Source organism: Lissotriton helveticus, chromosome 2_1 (assembly GCF_964261635.1).
Source record: "Lissotriton helveticus chromosome 2_1, aLisHel1.1, whole genome shotgun sequence".
Classification (NCBI taxonomy): Eukaryota; Metazoa; Chordata; class Amphibia; order Caudata; family Salamandridae; genus Lissotriton; species Lissotriton helveticus.
This window is the reverse complement of record NC_136059.1, coordinates 1,972,825,899-1,972,844,100: the sequence shown is the minus strand read 5'-3', so window position 1 is coordinate 1,972,844,100 and position 18,202 is coordinate 1,972,825,899. Positions and strand designations below refer to the sequence as shown.

The window sequence follows — 18,202 nt, the reverse complement described above, 5'->3', positions numbered from 1 at the left end:
GCTATTTTCAAAACCAACACATAAATTAAAAAAAAGTGTCATTTACAATACCAATCGCTCAAACTTTCCTAATGCGAGACCTATTGCATTTCCAATGCTTGTTCTGGTTTTCTAATGCCTTATGTTGTCTGAAATGACTATAGAGCAGAATGCTGTTTTCCGACAACTATTAATTCAGCTCCAAAAAGTCCTTCGGCTTTGTCCATGCCCAAACAGGCCAAGGGTAAATTAATCTCTGGTTCAGTAAAATATTTATGAACTTTTGTGAAAAGATTATTTGAGGGGTAGACCGCTGAACAGGGCATATCCATGACTAGGATTGTGAGTACTGCTTCTGAATCGTGCCCCTGGTGCCTGGTGTTTTATTCAGGCTTATCATTCCCTCTTTTATTTTCAGTATCTGGGTTTTGTCCGGGTCCAGTTAGATTACGCTTAACTTTTTCAAGCTACCCCATGATGTTCCCTTTTAAGGGGAATTTGCACATCTTGTGTTTGACTGGTTACGTTTTTTGCAATTGGCAACAGATTTGCTTCATTGTAGGATATGGAAGATCATGAGTTTTTTTTTGTATGGTTTACCAGAGAATCTTTCTGCCTAATTGTATGTTTTTTAGGAAACAGGAGTTGGAATGTATTGATGTTCTATCACAAAGGGAATAAGCCGAGATCTACTGTCCGTTATCAATTTCCATGTGGACTCAATTTTAGCTGCATTGTTTCTAGGCTGCTGGCCCAAAGTTGGGTATGCACTCTACAGAATTACATGCATGTGCAGGGCTTGGTTAGACAAGACTGCAGTTGCCCAGTTGTCATACAGGCCTATTATGGAAGTGTCCAGGCCTGAACAGGCCTAAGCACCTGTATTATGTGCCTCAATGGGCACTCCCGTATTACACAAAGGACAAGAGGATCCCCTTTCGTAAAACATTTTTGCACATTTTACTGCTGTGTCATCCCAAGGGGGCATTGCCCATGCAAATGAAGGATTGCCTTTGCCCCTGCACCGCATTACCGCCGCAGGGGCACTTTGACTCAAGGGAGGCTAAGAAGTGTGTCGTAGTCGGATCGCCCCCAAGGTCGTCTTTTGGGTTGGCTGAGGATACAGGGGTCTGGAACCCTTTAGACATCAGTGCAGCTGCGCACATCACCAGCCTGTAGAGGGATGCTTGCTCCGCCCCAGAATCCGCCATTGTGCTGCTTAAATGGAGCTTTTTTATGGAGCATTGGTCTTCCTCAGATACAACATAGGCGCACACCGGGACAAATCTCACAATAATTAAAAGGGCCCCTTTTTTTAATGCCTGACTTTACTAATAAAGCATGTTGTTTCCCAGGGCTTTGTAAATGAGCGAACTGGCTTTAGTTTCGGAGAGATGTGCCTAAATTCACCCCGCTTACTTTGGGATCAGCTGTTTGGTGCATTATAGGGCCTATTCACTGCGACCAAATTATCCAGATTTTTTGAGGTACTGGAACCAACCCGTTACAAAGACATGTTGTTCTGCAGCCATTGCAAATTATTTGGAACATAAAATGAGCGCTTAACAGCGTGTAGAACCTATCATCTGTAATGTTAATATTGCATTCATAATTTCAGTGGTAACATTTAGTTTTCACGCCACGAACGACAGTTTTATTGATAAGTTACCTTGGAGCATTTGAAAAAACATATCCGCCTTCACATAACAGTTTACAATTCGGTGCCTTTTAACTATTCCCCTGCTCTGAAAATATTTAACAGTAAGCTAACCATTTTCTATTTCACTTAAAATGAAAATGCATTCATGTGAATCAATGTGTATGCAAAAGTGTGTGGTTTTGAGAATGCATTTCAAATGTTCAACAAAGGAATACTCAAAATTCATTTATAAACACTTGCAAAGGTCTAATGTGCTACCGCCTGCACTTCTGCGAAGGTTTACTGCGGGCCAAGGGTCAAAGTACTAATAAGAGTGTTTGGGATGTCTGCTGCCACCAAACAAAATGGAAACTTGATTGATAGCTGGAGGGCTGAAGGCAGAAAGAGCAAGGGAGAAAGCAAAGGTCATGGAGCCACTTCCCTCCTCTGCATATGTAATGACCATGCGCTCGGAAGCAGTCAGACCTAGATATTATGGATCAATAGAGCATATGCTCGGCACATTTGCACCAGTAATATAAAACGCAAACAGATCCAAAGTTGCAGTTGTTTTTGTCTTCAGTTGACATGACTAATGTGTGATACAGGGATGAGTTCATGGCGAAGTCTTGAGGGACGAACAAACCGCATGTGCTGTTATTCTTTCTCACTTACCCAGCCATTTTCCAGATCTTTAAAGCTCCCTTCTCGCCATTATATACTTTTAATTGCAGTGCACATTTTTTTACCCTTCAGGAATGTATCTTTTCTGCTCTCCTTATGAATTAAATGACACAAATCCAGCCACCAGCTTGTTTTAGTTTGCATGTGAAAAGTATTGCTACGTGCCACAGGCTGAGCAGACTGTCTTTGAGATATGACCGTTTTATCCGTCTGTTTTCTAGGTTTGGTGTGCATGAAATCCAGCAGTTCTGTGGTGGAGTTGGTCATGCTGCTGTGCTCTCAGGTGAGTTGTCGCCGGCAGTGTACTTAGTAAACACAAGGTTGCCTCCCATGCATCAGTGCGGCTGCTTTTCATGACAAAGCCATCACTTAGGATATTTTGAAGAACTGCCTTTACTGAATGAGATAGGCAATTATATGGGAAGATGTTGCATTAACAACCTCTTAAAGCATGGCCAATAATTGCAGACGTAAAGCAAATGGTGAAAAATCCCTATTATCGCCCCTTGTGCATGTTTAATAGCTCAAGTCAACACCAAGCTTTGTGAACTTACTCAATATGTTAGTGGTAAAGCAGTTCGAACACTAGGCAAAGGTCTGTGCTATGGAAGCATGTGTTAATTGTGCACTATGCTAAGAAATGGGTTCCCCTAAGAAGTGATAGTTTTGAAAATGTGCTGCTGTTTTTAGATTTAATGGTTTTATTGTTCTTTCTCATGAATCACAGTATTGTGTAAAATTAAGTAACTTACAGTCCATTTTACAGGGGTGTTTTTACAATATATATGAGTTATTTAAATATATATGCAATGATATAAATCGTAGTGGACTCTTTTAACAACCTACATTTCAACAAACTTAAACGCAGGGAGTATGGAAATACAATTAACAGGGTAAAAAGCTAGAGATGCACAGACTATGTAGAAACATATTCACCTTGTTTCTGGTCTTCATTGACTGAGTGTGACGTCAGCTGTGGTTTTGATCCCAGTGGCATTTTGAAGAGTAGCGATAAGCACAAAATGGAAATCGTAATCTTAAAGCAGTGAAAGATTTTTTTTAAACTCCTTCAGGCAAAGTCATTTCCAGTTCTCTGGAAGCCACATGCGTGTGTATCTCTCGCTTTATTGACCTTTCACGAGAGCCTAAAATGGACTTGCATTAGAAACACTCATCTGTTAGCCTCTGTTGTAATTAAAAAGAAGACGGTTTTCATTGAGCTTGTTTGTGGTATCTAAAAACAATTTCTCTTTGGCTATAAATTCCCCTATTTAAATCTTTAAAATAGCCTTTTTTAATGGGAAGATATTGGTCTGGAGGTCAAGGATTCTGACCCATTGGGAAACCTTTGACCTTCATTGGAAACCTCGTCTGTTTACTCGCCTGACGAATACGGATAATGCAAAATTAATGTTTCTGGTCATCGATTTATTCGTTTTAGTACCCGTATTGCCAAATTTATTTAGACTGGGCTGATGGACATTTCATGAATACAAATGAAAGAATCATAGATGGTGTGAAAAATCAATAAGCCTCTTTGTCAATAAAATGCAATAGATACAATTACTTCTGGAGATCACACCTAATGGATTCAACAATGAACTAGTGAAGAGCAGTTATGCTTGTAGTGGGCTTATTATTCCAGACAAGGAGCATGATTTGGATGAATGCATTTACCGCCCCTTAGTTTGTCTGATTTTGAATGTGTCACTTTTGTTGTTAGTCCAGTTACAAGGAAGCAAAGGTCGCAGATGTCCTAGAAATGCATGATAAGTTGTTCATTTTTAAACCATTGTATCCACTTTATTTTTGAGCTGTTAAGCCATGCAGTTGTTTTGTCTTCACTGTACTGAATTTCTTTGTATAGTTATACTTGTGTGACTTGTGAAGGGACCCTGCTGTCGCATTTGTGATTATGCTGAAACGTAGCTGATGAAAATAAATGGCTTAAGCTCAATAGAGTAATGTTAGATAAAGCTTCCCATTTTGGCATGCTGTTTAGCAATCTATTGTTTATAGTGTTCAAAGTGTAGTTGGGGTAGCTCTTCTAGAATTGTTTCTCTTGTGAAAGAAAGGATGTACTGACGAGCACTAAGCACAGGTAGGAAGAAAAGTCTTAATGAAGAGAAGAGGCAGAGAAAGGGTACATCCAGAGTCTTCATTTGATTTAATTTTTCATGATAGCATTCAAGGGTGTTTATAGTAAGAGTCTTGCTCTGCAACCACTCTCTAGGAATTGAGTTTCTAAATTAAATACAATTTGATCTTAACAATTTGGTCCTCTGAATTCTCAGACCTGCTTCTCAGGTAGAGTTGGTTTGTGTTACTTGGCTAGTGAGGCAGAACGCCCTAGTCATGTTCCTCCTCAAGGGCAGCCACCCTGAATCCTAAAACCTCAAACAGACCAACTTCTTAACTCCTGTCACTCACCACGATTTCGAACATGATGGCTAAAAGTGACTGCCCATCTAGAAACTTGCCACTGCCTAAAGGACAGCGACAAAAGTAAATCATATGCACTTGTGCAAGAGATATCAAGTAATGTCTTGTTCAAGAGATATTAAGTAATATCTGGTTCAAATAGACAAATTGTAATTTTTACAAAGATCATATATGACGCCACTCAGACTACATAGAATTTTCCTGATGGGACGTCTGAATACCCAAAACATAGGACTCGGAAGGCCTCATTTTTTCATATGACCCGGTCCTGTTCCGCTCCGACTGATTACTAGAAGCGAATAACATCAACCGTTAATAAAGTTATTCATAAGCACTGATGGGCCAGTAGAATGTTGCTTTCTGAATGTAATACCATGGCTGAAACATTGGAAAACTCTGTATAAATTTGCGCTCTTACATTGGTGCTAGCTTAGAGAAGGATGGCAATACACTGGATGGATGAGGGCCTAAAATAGAAAACTGGAACAGAAACCTCCTTGAGTGAGGTTTGGCTGAAAAAATCCGGACAGGGAGACAGACCGCTCCTTGCAAGGAGACAAGAGAGTCTGAATAAATCTACAAAGGCAAAAAATGTGTTCTTATCCAATATAAAAAGATACACAGAGGGTAAGGGTCGAGAATAATCCCTAGGATAATATTTTCGAAGAACATCATAATATATAAATCTACACAATGCTGAGAAAACTGGTTTACAATATGGAAGGAATTGTGAGAACCTGAGAAATTTAAGATGGGATTTGTTTAATTTTTTTTGTGAGGAGTAGTTATATTGTGTTGCTGCTAAAGGGAAAATATTAGAATTAAATACGAGGAACAGTAAAAGGGAACTTTTAGAATTAAATACGAGGAACAAAGGTATATATGAGAATTATACAGAAAATTATAATATGCTTTTGTTGCTGCAGCAAACAGATAGTTAAAAAAATATAAATGCAAAAAGAAAGTCAACTCAGCGTCCAAAATATTTGACTTATAGCCGCTCATTTGTTCTGACACTCGCCATCTAGCTGGAAGGAGGATTCTCGTTGCCCACGGAGGGATAACCATTTGCAAAAGCCTACCTTGGAGGTCGCGCCGCTGGTGGGAGCATTTCCGCACTCGGCGGACTGCCTGCACGCTCCCAGCGTGCGCTTGACCACAAACTACTTGCTGCCTTCACCGGGGGACTGCGAGGACCAGCAGCCTTCACTCCTGTCAGCTGGTGCCTCTTCCCCCGGCGGCCACGCCCCCCACCGGCCGCTATTTACCTTTCGCGACACCCGCTGCGCGGGTGCCGCTCATTTGTTCTGACACTCGCCATCTAGCTGGAAGGAGGATTCTCGTTGCCCACGGAGGGATAACCATTTGCAAAAGCCTACCTTGGAGGCCGCGCCGCTGGTGGGAGCATTTCCGCACTCGGCGGACTGCCTGCACGCTCCCAGCGTGCGCTTGACCACAAACTACTTGCTGCCTTCACCGGGGGACTGCGAGGATCAGCAGCCTTCACTCCTGTCAGCTGGTGCCTCTTCCCCCGGCGTCCACGCCCCCCACCGGCCGCTATTTACCTTTCTCGACACCCGCTGCGCGGGTGCCGCTCATTTGTTCTGACACTCGCCATCTAGCTGGAAGGAGGATTCTCGTTGCCCACGGAGGGATAACCATTTGCAAAAGCCTACCTTGGAGGTCGCGCCGCTGGTGGGAGCATTTCCGCACTCGGCGGACTACCTGCACGCTCCCAGCGTGCGCTTGACCACAAACTACTTGCTGCCTTCACCGGGGGACTGCGAGGACCAGCAGCCTTCACTCCTGTCAGCTGGTGCCTCTTCCCCCGGCGGCCACGCCCCCCTGCACGAAACACCATAAAACGAACAGTCCTTCCCGCAACGCCGGTAAATACTGGACTGGGCCACCCTATTTACTTTTGCTTCCCCCCATTCATCACTGTTGTTACTGTATGTATTTCCAACCTAGCTGATACTAGTTTGTAGTTAGTATCCCCAATATTGTCATCATCGTTACGGAATACACTGTATGATGTCCCCCAGAACCACCAGGAATACTGTTAAAAAACAGGCCCAGACTGCTGTTCAAGTTATCGGGCCGATAGACCAATTTATAACTAAAGCCAACGAGGCCATTGAGCAGGGCATCATCCTGTTGGATCGGAGAGTTTCTCAGGACCTGGTCATTGCCAGACGCTCTTCATTGGGCTTACTGGCTACTGCAAAAACTCCCCAGCGTCCTGTAGAGTTACCCTTTCCACTCCTAGAGCATGCGGAGATTCATACAGTCCCTCGCACAGTGGATCTGTCCGCATCTCTAGATCTTTCTCAATCACATCTGTTACAGTCACTAGAAAAATCTCCTGCCATTTTCACAACCCAAACTGATGTTGCCCCCCCCTCCAACCGTAGACAGGGGCTTACGGGAAGGTGCAATTCCCAAAAAAAAGAATAGGAGGAAAACTCATAAGCCTCACCATTCCGCCAACTCCCTTCCTACAACTACCCCCACTACCCCTCTTATTTCCCATCCCCCCATGCAGTCCATTGACCTTGCTCAAACTCCCCACCATCTACCCCCTTCCTCACTTGTACACACAACTAACTTTACCACAGATAATTTAAATATTAGCTCTAGTAGTTCTAGTAGCGACGACAGTGAAGGTGGTGTGGTTGATGACGGGAATCTAACTACTAACACCTGTAGCAACGATACCTTCCTGCTTAGCAAAATCAGAGACTTAATTAGGTTCTATCTAAAACCTATAGAAAAGTCACTCCAACAGGTTGAATTCCAACTAACCCAACTGTCCCTAGCTCTGAATTTAAGTAAAGCACCCACCACAGACTCCAATTCAGCTCAAGGGAGGCTTTTTAATCAGAATCCAAAAACACCTAAGTTAGACCCGATCGCACCGAAGCCCTCTAAAACGAACCAGAAGGTCCCACAGGAATCATTACAAAAACAGCCACTATCAACTGTAACCAAGGCCCAAGCACCACCTAAACCACCTAATCCCTTATTGAACCAACCGTCAGCCAACTCCAAGAAACAGACGTCTACTCAATCAAAACCTCCTCCTGCCTTCCCCACCCCGGCCCCTACCCTCCATAAACACTCTGTCGGATTTAACACCATTCCGAGAAATAGAAAGAGGAGGGCCCATCCTATCCATCTTCCGCCTGAGGCATCCCCCTATGTAGTAATCATGACAGGTGTCCCGGAACTTTCACCTAACCAGGAAGAACCGGTCTGGTCGTTAAAAAACAAAATAATATACTGGTTGTCCAACAACAGACCTTTACCTACTTATTTGGACAACAGAGTTACCACTGTGCGAAGAGTCCCCTGGCTAGGTACTGAGCCCAAAAGTATTCAGGGTGATTGCGTTATAGTGAACTTCGCCGATCCTAATACAGTAGAGCATATTTGCTCCTGGGGAGACCATACAACTACTGAAGGGATAGCCACCCATAATCTGTCATATTTCTACCCCCCGGCCCCACGACATAACGCCGGTCCCCCTTGGAGCTGGACAAAAGTGGGGAACTGGGGTGGGAATAGAGACCGAGGCCATTGGGCAGGCTATGGATTTAGCAATCCAGCCCCTGGTCACTTTACGAATTGGAGAGGCCCACCTCTATCCAACAGATATGAATGCCTGGATATGGTTGACTGACCATTAGTCCCCTTCACTAACGACAAACTCAGTAATAACATCCAAATTCCGTTATCCCTGTCCGGTTCTCATACCAAGCCTAATACCCCTTTGTCGGATTTGTCGGATTTATCCTTCTATTCGACAACTCCTCTGGATCAAGATCCTAGTCACGTTCACCCATCCCTTTCTGAAGAGCCACACATGAGGCAACAACATAACTCCTCAATCTCTTGTGATTTACAACTCTCCTCTTCTACCCTTTTCCCAATCACACAGACCCACGATTCAACAATTCTTGCGCTTCCACAGAACTCTAATTCCACAGAACTCTAATTCCATTCTACCATCAACCTGGGATCTTCCAGTCATTTATTGGAATGTGGCTGCACCATTCACTGTCTCCCCACCCTGGGTTTAGGCACGTTTTCGTTAAGGCTTGATGGCACCAATGATGAGAACAGGGCCATCCTGGTGAGTACCAGCCAGGGGTCCCATTGGTGGTGCGCCCGTGAGGTGCCATCTTGCCTTCCCCACATTTTTTATGTGTGTTAAATGTGTGTGGGTCATGTGCTGTTTCAATGTAAATGGATCAGAGAGGGGCTATATTTTATAAAGGCGTTAGACTGAGACAATTTTGATAAATCTCTAAAGGTTAGAGTTTTCCTGGAAACACTTGCAGTGTACCCAGTTTTTGTCTACAGATCAAGAATTGAGAATCGCCGTTAAAACTACGACATTGGATGTGTAATACTGTAGAACAGGCCCTTAATTTGACACTACTTATGGGTAAATATGCTAGGGCTAAAGGCGGAAACCTTTATCTGGTCTATGTGGACCTAAGTTCCGCATTTGACTGCGTAATCCATTCCAAGTTATGGGAGATTTTGAGCAACCTGGGTGTAGATCCTCCACTTTTGAAATTTCTTCGAGAGCTCTACACGGATGCCAAAGCATGTGTGAGGTATGGCATTAATGGAGAGCTATCGGACTCATTCAGCATTGCAAAAGGCGTCAGACAGGGGTGCGTCCTTGCTCCATTCTTATTTAACATCTACACAAATGGACTGGAGCAAGCTATGCTGGTAGACAACAAGGATCTCCCCTGCATTAACACCCGACCAATCCCAGCACTATTATATGCTGACGATACCGTCATTCTAGCGAGAACACCAAATCAGCTCCAATTCCAACTGGACAAGTATTGTCAATATATGCTTTCTCTTGGCTTAAAAGTAAATAAATCCAAGACTTTCGTTATGCATATTGGCAAGAAAGCTCAGAAATGCAAACCTCTCTATATTGACAATACTAGATTAGAAAACGCCAGGAAATACCCTTATTTGGGGATCCTTATCGATGATCAGATCTCCTGGAAACCTGCCATCACCAGTAAAAAAATGCAGTTTCAGCGCACAACAGCAGCGTTGACTTCTTTTTCCAGGAAGTTGGGCAAGCCCGCTCCTGCTGAGATACTTAAAATCTACCAAGCCAAATGTTTAAGTGTGGCTACTTATGGAGCGGGCGTATGGGGCTATGCTCCTGCTGGAGAGCTCCAAGTAACCGAAAACGACTTCTTGAAATATGTATTAGCTCTCCCTCGAAGTGCTCCTAATTACGGCAGTCATATCGAGCTCGGTTTGGATTATCTATCCGACACCATTAGATACCAACCGATCCTCCTTTGGCACCGTATATGGACCAAAGAGCAATGTCAGCTTTCCCGATCGCTAATAACCGACTGTCATTAACCCACTGGAAAAAGATTCCATGGTTATTTTATGTTTTTAATTTTCTGAATGATTTGAACTGTCTAGCTTTATTCACCAATCCTCCCTCACTAATGGACATACCCAGAAAGACCTTGAAGAATCTATGTGTCACCCATTTAAGAGACCTTCGCATGTGCTCAGAAATTGGTAAACAATCAAATAGCCAATTAATGGTGATTCAATCCTTCTCTGGCATACAACCTTATCTGTCTTTTTATTTGTCAAATTATGACAGATATGTTTTAACAAGATTTCGTTTTGATTCTTTTTATCGTCTTGTCTCGTTTCCTGAGCCCTTAGATTGGCAACGTGAATTAATTAGATGTCCCTGTGATGACTGTACTCCTCAGTCTACATTGCACGTAATTTTATTCTGTAGTTTCTACGAGACCCCGCGTAAACGCTGGCTGGTCCCACTCCTCCGACAAACAGGATTGAGAAGATGCAGACCTGCTCTTTTTGCACTACAGTTTTTAGACACCCAATTTGTCGCAAAATGTATAGCTTGCTTTTTAAAGGCATGTCTGAAAATTCGATCTCAATTAGCGGTTTCCGCATTGTAAATTTTATGTGCATAATTTCTATGTGTATAATTTATATCCAACTGCCAATTATGGCATTATTGTATAGACGATTCTTTTTAAAGATTAATTTAATGTTTTCCTTATGTACTAGTCAATATTGTACTTATGAAAAATTTTATAAAATTGTTGCAAATATTTTCTATAATGTACTTTTATGATTGTAAAATCAATCGAAATAAAGTTTCTTTTGACTTTGACTTTGACTTATAGCCTCTGCTCCAGACATGAAGTACACCGTGTGTCTTAATCTGGAATCTCAAACTCAAAGTTGGAGATTCCTACCCTCATGCTACTGTTCAAACTAATCAGAGCCTTCCATTCACCAGATCGCACTCCCTCTGCTTTTTAGATCTATTATGTTGGCTTCTTTTAGTCCCTTCCTTTTTCACCAATTGTTACTGCAGTTCCAGTAGGATGGAAGTGACATGCAAAGTCCCTTTTGCTTCACCCCACAACCTGTACTCTTCCATTTCCTCAGAAATATTGGTAACCACAGCATCAATACCTATGACCCAACACTATGTACAGATCAATGTTGAGTATGTTTAATGCAAAGTGATAGAACTTTGCAAGTCCAATCCCCAGGCATGGACAGACGGTTTCTTCCTGAAATACTATGGCTGCAAAATGGAGTTGCTGGTACCCAACTCCCAAACACACAGACTGCAACTGCCACTGCCCAATAAGGAAAGTCTTTCCTCCAAAGAATGAAAGCGAATACACCAGGGCCTCTCTAGAGTAACACATTGGGCTTCCTGAGCTACAGATTAATACCCCCATACCCACTTTAATAGGCTTCCCCTTCCACTTTTTTCTTCTAAAATACATACTATCTGGCCACCTTCGACCAATGGTCCAGTTCGATTAGTAGCTGGTACAGTTCTGGGTTGCATTCAATCTGAAGACACTCTGATTCCCAATGTCTTAGAGACTCTTCCTATATGCATGTATCTCCTGTGTGTGTGTGTGTGTGCGCTCAAAATCCTGTCTGTAAATGTGTAAGTGCATGCCTGTCTGAATGTTCCTATGCCGGTCAGTCTTTGCCGTTGTTGCCCTCTGCTTGTCTGTGTTTTTTTGTTTGTTTCGAACCGTTATTGTGGATTGTGGTGTCCGCACCCCTGAAAGAATGCTTCTCCTGTTTTTTTCCCATGAGACCCTACATTTTTGAATAGCTTTATATCACAAAAGCTATTGTACATTTTTCAGAGTTAAATTACAGACTAAGTGAGTGGCAATACTTTGCAGCAGGAGTTAGCACATAATGTTAGTCTTTTTAAAGAAATAAATGACATGCGTTTTGCTTTTGCTAATGATTTCAACAATGTGGTATTTTTCTAGGTCCTCCAGACGGTGTACCTCTGTTCGGTCCTCTGTACATTACTGTCACTGCCTTCCAACCTTGTGTGGGGGCTGGGGAATAAATGACATGCTCTAATGCACCTATTTGTCATACATGTCACTGTGCTCTTTAATGGCAAAGTAATCAAAAGAAGGGTTTATGGATCACCTGGTGCCGCTTGTAGCACAAACAGACCTCTAAGATTTTTATGAGTACAATTGGCGTAAAAATTCATCCGTGTTGGAAAGAAACCCAAAAATCATGTTAGGGAAGAAAAACACATTTGTCTGTGAATGAAAAATTAAGTGAAATATAACACCAACGTTCTCATACGACGTTTACAGTGGCCTGGTAGGATAATTACATTTTTCACTTTGAATTTACCTAATTCAAAGAGGTCATCGCGGCAATCAGAAAAGTGATTTATTTTATTAGGAAGTGAACTGCTTCAGTAGCGTGCAAGTGTGAGAGATATGAGACTGAATTTCAAGCCGACGTTTTGCAGATACTGGGAGGGGATGGGGTTGATCGTGATTGATTTTTTGGTTCAAGATAGGGTGGGAAGTGATGTTCTCAACGAAATTGTAATTAATTTTTTAAGGGGAGATGGAGAGGGTGGGGTGCCAAAGATCAAAAGATCAGGTCAAAAAAAGCGTTTTTAATCACATGAATTATATAGCTTACGTATGAAATAAACGTCTACAAATGCGATTTCAAACTTTGCTAATTTGTCACCCTTCACATTTAGGAACTGAGGAGGGTTGAGATTAGTATCACATGAGTCTTGCCATTGGTTGATTGATCTCCATTTCTCATCTATCTAAAGCTTTGATGCAATAAGTAACCACAAAATAACACTGTGTTTTTCCCAAAATAAAGCTTTTTAGAACTGTTTATTTATTCATACAGCATTATGATACTTCTGTTTTGACAGTGTTTTGAGGTAACCTACTTATTTAAAATAACTTTCATTGCAGTGTCTTTTCAAAATGATTTTTTATACGAACCTCTGTGGTTAGTGTCACGTGTGTTGTCTTTGACTCAGTTTTGTGATACTGTTCTCTTACTTTCTGTGCATCCTTAGCTGTAATGGCCAAGAAGAGGGTATCACAGCTAGATCTGCTGTGTGGATTGTATTTTTATCTATATAACTTATTTTGGTGAATGTCAGGTATGGTTGGAGGCCCTTGTTATTTATTATGTCTGCTGGAGCTGGTCTCATATTTAGCTTTTTCATTACAGGGCTGTATATGTTGCTTCTATACTACTTTATTTTACTCTTTAGTGTGGTAGCTGGTGGTGATATGGGTAATTTGGTGCTGTAGTCTTTGTGATTCTTGAATCTGTACGTTGATGGAGTCTTAGTTATGTACCCGAGATTAAGCTCGGTATGTGTTACTCCTTATTTAATTTCTAGGACTCAGTGGTGTTGTTTTTGTCTTACTTAATCCTGTTTCATGATTTTTTTATGTTGGCTGCCATTGACGCAGTTGGTTACTGTGGCTCATCACGGAGTAAGAGTCTTGTCATGTTTTGTGGATCGTGTCTGTGGCTGCTGCCTTTGTTGGCATTATTTTGTTGTGCATTTCTGAATTTGGCCAGCTTAACATGTTGACTGTGCTGTGAGTGGTGGGCTATTGATTCTATTTCTACCTCTCCTAGTTGTCAGAGTGAGCATTGCTTCTATTTTTGTGGCTCATCTATTTGGATATTGCACTTTATGTATATATGGGCATAGCTGCAAGTACTACAATTAATTTTTCTATTTGTATGATAGTCCCAGTATTTCTGTTTCTAATGACACTGTTTTCTCCTTCATTAGTTTCTTTTCTTAATGTCTGTGGACACTAGTCCCGTTTTTATATTGTAGGCAAAGCAAAATTGAGTTGCTTTACATATTTTTCAAATACATTTGGCAACCTTTAGCTATTAAATATATAATTGGTTAACAATTTAAAAAATGACTACAATAAAATGTAGATCTAAATGTCTCTTTAATGGGGTGGCACAGCCCCTTCTTGATCACAATTAAAATTTGCCCTTGAAGTGCTGCTCTATGCTCATAAAATAACTAGATGCATAACGCTGGTCATCATTTACTCTGATTCACACTTACAAAACAAGAATGTAGAAGAACACTATGCAAACAAAATGGGAGGGTGCTCAGTAAATGTACGATAATTTTATACAGATCTAAAAATGATTTCAAGATGAGATTGAAAGGATGAATTCTTGCTATCTCAATGTATATATTGTACTTGGGCTACATTTTTGATGCCCATAACCCATATGTCAACAGTTGGTTTAAAAATTTACAGATCCGCAGAATTTTATTCCTGACTATCTTTATCCCTCATAAAAGCCAGAGGTTTTTCTCATATCCTAGGTGAATGCAGCTGTCCGTATCATTAAAATGTGTTGGTTGATAACTTTAGATCAGATATTAAAACTAAGTTAATCCTTTGTTCAACTTTATTCCAACAGTATGAAATGATACAGTTCTTGAAAAGCATGTGTGAATGTATCTATCTTGCACTGTTGCATAGATAGCTCTTCTGATTTTCCTGCAATTTTCTGATGGAGTCTTCTTTGCACACATTTTTCACCATGTGGTTCCTGCCACCTGCCAAATTTGATCTAGAAAAAACTTGTAGTACCTCCTCGTAGTCATGGCTCCTGCTGTGACCCTGCACCTCACAGATATGTTACAGAGCCATCCTGATCCAGATCTCGGGCCCTCCTGATCAGGATATAATTATATATGATGTCACAGATGCCACCCTGACCACTAACAGTGTTTCCTTTTTGCCAGTGCTGCATGCTTGATGGTGTGCTACTCCCATGCACTTTATGAAATGGCTCAGTTAAGACATCAAGCCTCCTGGATAATATGCAGGGCCCTTTCTGCTGTTGGTAAAAGATGGCCAAAATGCAGCCAAGTAAATTTAGCATTCATTACCCACTCCGTGGTAAAATCCTTAAGCGCTTCAGTCATCATTCTTCATTAAGGTAAACCTGGTGAACATGCTGTTTACCTCCTCCCGATTTTCGGGCGAAAAGGTTTACTAGGCAGTAATTCACTAAAAGCAAAACTGTGCCAAGGTGCACTCTCTGGCCTTATATTCCCAAGTCCTCCAATTACATCAATAATACCGCTGGGTCACTTCCGGCAACCTGGAAGCACACAAAAGTGGTACCACTTTTAAAGAAGCCATCTTTGGAGCCATCGAACCCGAGCAATTTCCGGCCGATCTCCCAGCTCCCTTTCTTAGCGAAGGTTACTGAGCTATATGTTAACACGGTTTTGGCGGAACTGATGGAGCACAATAAAATGCTGGATCCCTCGCAAAATGGTTTCCGTCTGTGTCATAGTACGGAATCAACACTGTTGGCAGTGACTGAGGATATCCGCAGTTGCCTAGATGTCGGGAACTCAGCGGCCTTAATTCTGTTGGATTTAAGTGCCGCCTTCGACACTGTTTCCCATGACATTCTTCTAGGTCATCTACATGATATCGGAGTCAGGCGGTCAGCTTTGGTGTGGTTCCAGTCCTTCTTGTAAGGCAGAACTTTTCAAGTGGTGGTACCACCTTTCCACTCTCAGGAGCATGCCATCAAGCATGGGGTTCCTCGGGGCTCGATATTGAGCCCTGCGCTTTTTAACGTCTATGTGCAACCCCTAGCTTTGTTAGCAAAAAGTAGAGGGTTGTCATTAGTTTCCTATGCCGATGACACCCAGCTAGTTATCGTCTTCTCTAAAGAGTGTCCAGACAATCTCTTGAAATTTGGAGAGGACCTTCTAGCCATTTCTGACTGGATGACTGCAAACTGCTTACAGCTGAATGCCGCCAAGTCGGAAATTCTGGTGATGGGTAGAGACAAGGCCCTCTGGTCGGAAAAGTGGTGGCCTGATAATTTAAAACCTGCATCCTTGTTAAAGAAGGCAGTAAAGAACTTGGGCTTCTGGATCGATAGCAAGCTCTCATTTGACGTACAATCAAAAGCCTTAGTGGGTTCATGTTTTGGTCTCCTGAGAGGGTTGAAACAGCTTCTTTGTTATTTTTCCCCTAAGGTTTGTCAAACTATTCTTCAAGCTACAAGCCTATCAAGACTGAATTATGGGAATTCGCTTTATTTAGGTGCCAACAAATCCTGTATTTCTCATCTCCAAAGAATCCAGAATGCGGCAGCGCGTGCTCTGTTTGCATTGCCCAAATCTTGTTCAGTTACTAACCTCCTGCCTAAACTCCACTGGCTGCTGATAGCTATAAGAATCCACTTTAAGACGCTGTGCGTAGCCCGTAACATCTTGACACATAAAGGTCCACCAATCCTAGCGGATCTTCTGCTTCTTCAATATGTGCCTAATCGCCCTCTGCGCTCGGCCAACTCCGGCTCTGTTTGTACTCCTCGCTTCCGAAAAGCTAGAGCGAGTGGGCGCTCGTTTAAGGTCCAGACGGCGTATCTGTGGAATTCTCTTCCGTTGTCTATCAGAGGCCTTCAGAACCAACTAGCATTTCGAAAGGCCATAAAGACATGGCTTTTCCCTGCGTAGGCCACTCACTTGGGTTGGAGTGGTCCAGTGTCATTTGTTGGGGTAGCGCTGAGACGCATCGTCATGGGGCAGCTATGCGCTTTATACATTTTTAAAATTAAATTAAATCCCGAAGTTTCACAATGGATCAGCTGTATTGTTAATGGCACCCCACTCAGCTTATCCAAATGTTGAGTAGTTTTTCATGGATTTAGGTGATGCCAGGGGCAAGCACCATCTGCACTAACAGTTCTCCTTCCTGCCGTGCCTCTAAACCACATTAGTGAAAACATGAGCATCCAGCAGTTGGGGACGTGTCTTTTGATTTTTCAGTGAACTGGCAGGCCATTGTGTCAGACCTTTGGGTCTAGCAGATTGTGGAGAAAGGTTATGTGCTTCTGTTTTACAAATTCACCCCCACATTCCTTCTGTCAGCTGTGCCATGATGTCTGATCATGCTCAAATCTTCCTCAAGGAGGTACTGTCGCTACCGAGCAGGCAGACTTGAGATTTGGTTTCTGTGGGAGAAATAGACCATGGATGTTACTCCTGTTACGTTCTGATCCCCCAAGAATGACTGGGTCATCTGCCCATTTTCTACTTTGGTGTCCTGAATTCTTTCTCTGTAAGGAGAAATTTCAGATGCTCACTCTTAGGTCCTACTGGCCTTGGAGGCCAAGAATTGCGTGGTATTGCTTGATCTCCAGTACTCCTACTCCTGTTTTGCAGCCCCTATGCAGTATCTTAACTTTGTGATGGGTTCCACTCAGTATGAGTTTACAGTGCTTCACTTCAGCCTTAACTGAGCCCCTGCCCCAGGTTTTTTTAAGGTCATGTCAGTGGTTGCAAGTCAGCTCCACATTTTGGGGATACACGTCCTCATGTACCTGGTGGACCAGGTGTTGCAGGTGTGCTTGCAACAACTGGTGTCAGATCGCCTCTGGAGCACAATATCTTTACTCTTCTACCTGCGGATGCCATTGAAGCCTCATTGCCAAACCCCTCAGTGTTTGCTATTAATCAGAGTAGTTTTGGATAAGGGTCTCGTAGAGGTGTTCCATTGGACTGTCTACTGATGAAGGGCACAGGAGTACTTGTGTGAATGCTGTTTAAAGGTAGATTGACAAGTGAGGCTTGGGGATTAGTGACAAAAAAGATCTTGAGGCGACAAGTATTTACGATGTGAATGCACATATGAAGTATGCCCCCGTTTTCCAAATTTTCTCTTAAGATAGTGAGAAAATGGAAATGCGGGGCTGAGTGGGGGGGAGGGTGCAGGATGCTGGCTTATCTTTACGCTGCAGACTGATTTATAACTTTTTCTGAAGCACAAGAAACATTTGTAGTGGGCCAGAGACACTTTTTACAGTATGCCAAATTTGCACACATGGCCAGAGACATGTGGCTGACTTTCAGAGGGACTCCCCTTCAAACACAAACAATGGTAAACGCTGTAGGAGTCTGGTGTCCATCATATAGAGAGCAGCATGCATATAAGCTACAAGACAGGTTGAAGATATATTATAAATGGCAGCGACACACTGAGGAAATGTCTTCCTTTCGGGCTA

The 18,202-nt window shown here is 42.4% G+C and overlaps 1 protein-coding gene across 2 annotated transcripts in view; it reads left to right on the top strand.

The window, feature by feature from the left end:
* Positions 1-18,202, top strand: part of LRBA (LPS responsive beige-like anchor protein) — a 2,244,423-nt gene that overhangs the window by 781,531 nt on the left and 1,444,690 nt on the right. For both annotated transcript variants that reach the window (XM_078676915.1, XM_078676916.1), the window contains exon 34: positions 2,524-2,585. In XM_078676915.1, coding sequence (XP_078533041.1) covers positions 2,524-2,585 — 62 coding nt within the window. The remainder of the gene's footprint in view (positions 1-2,523; positions 2,586-18,202) is intronic.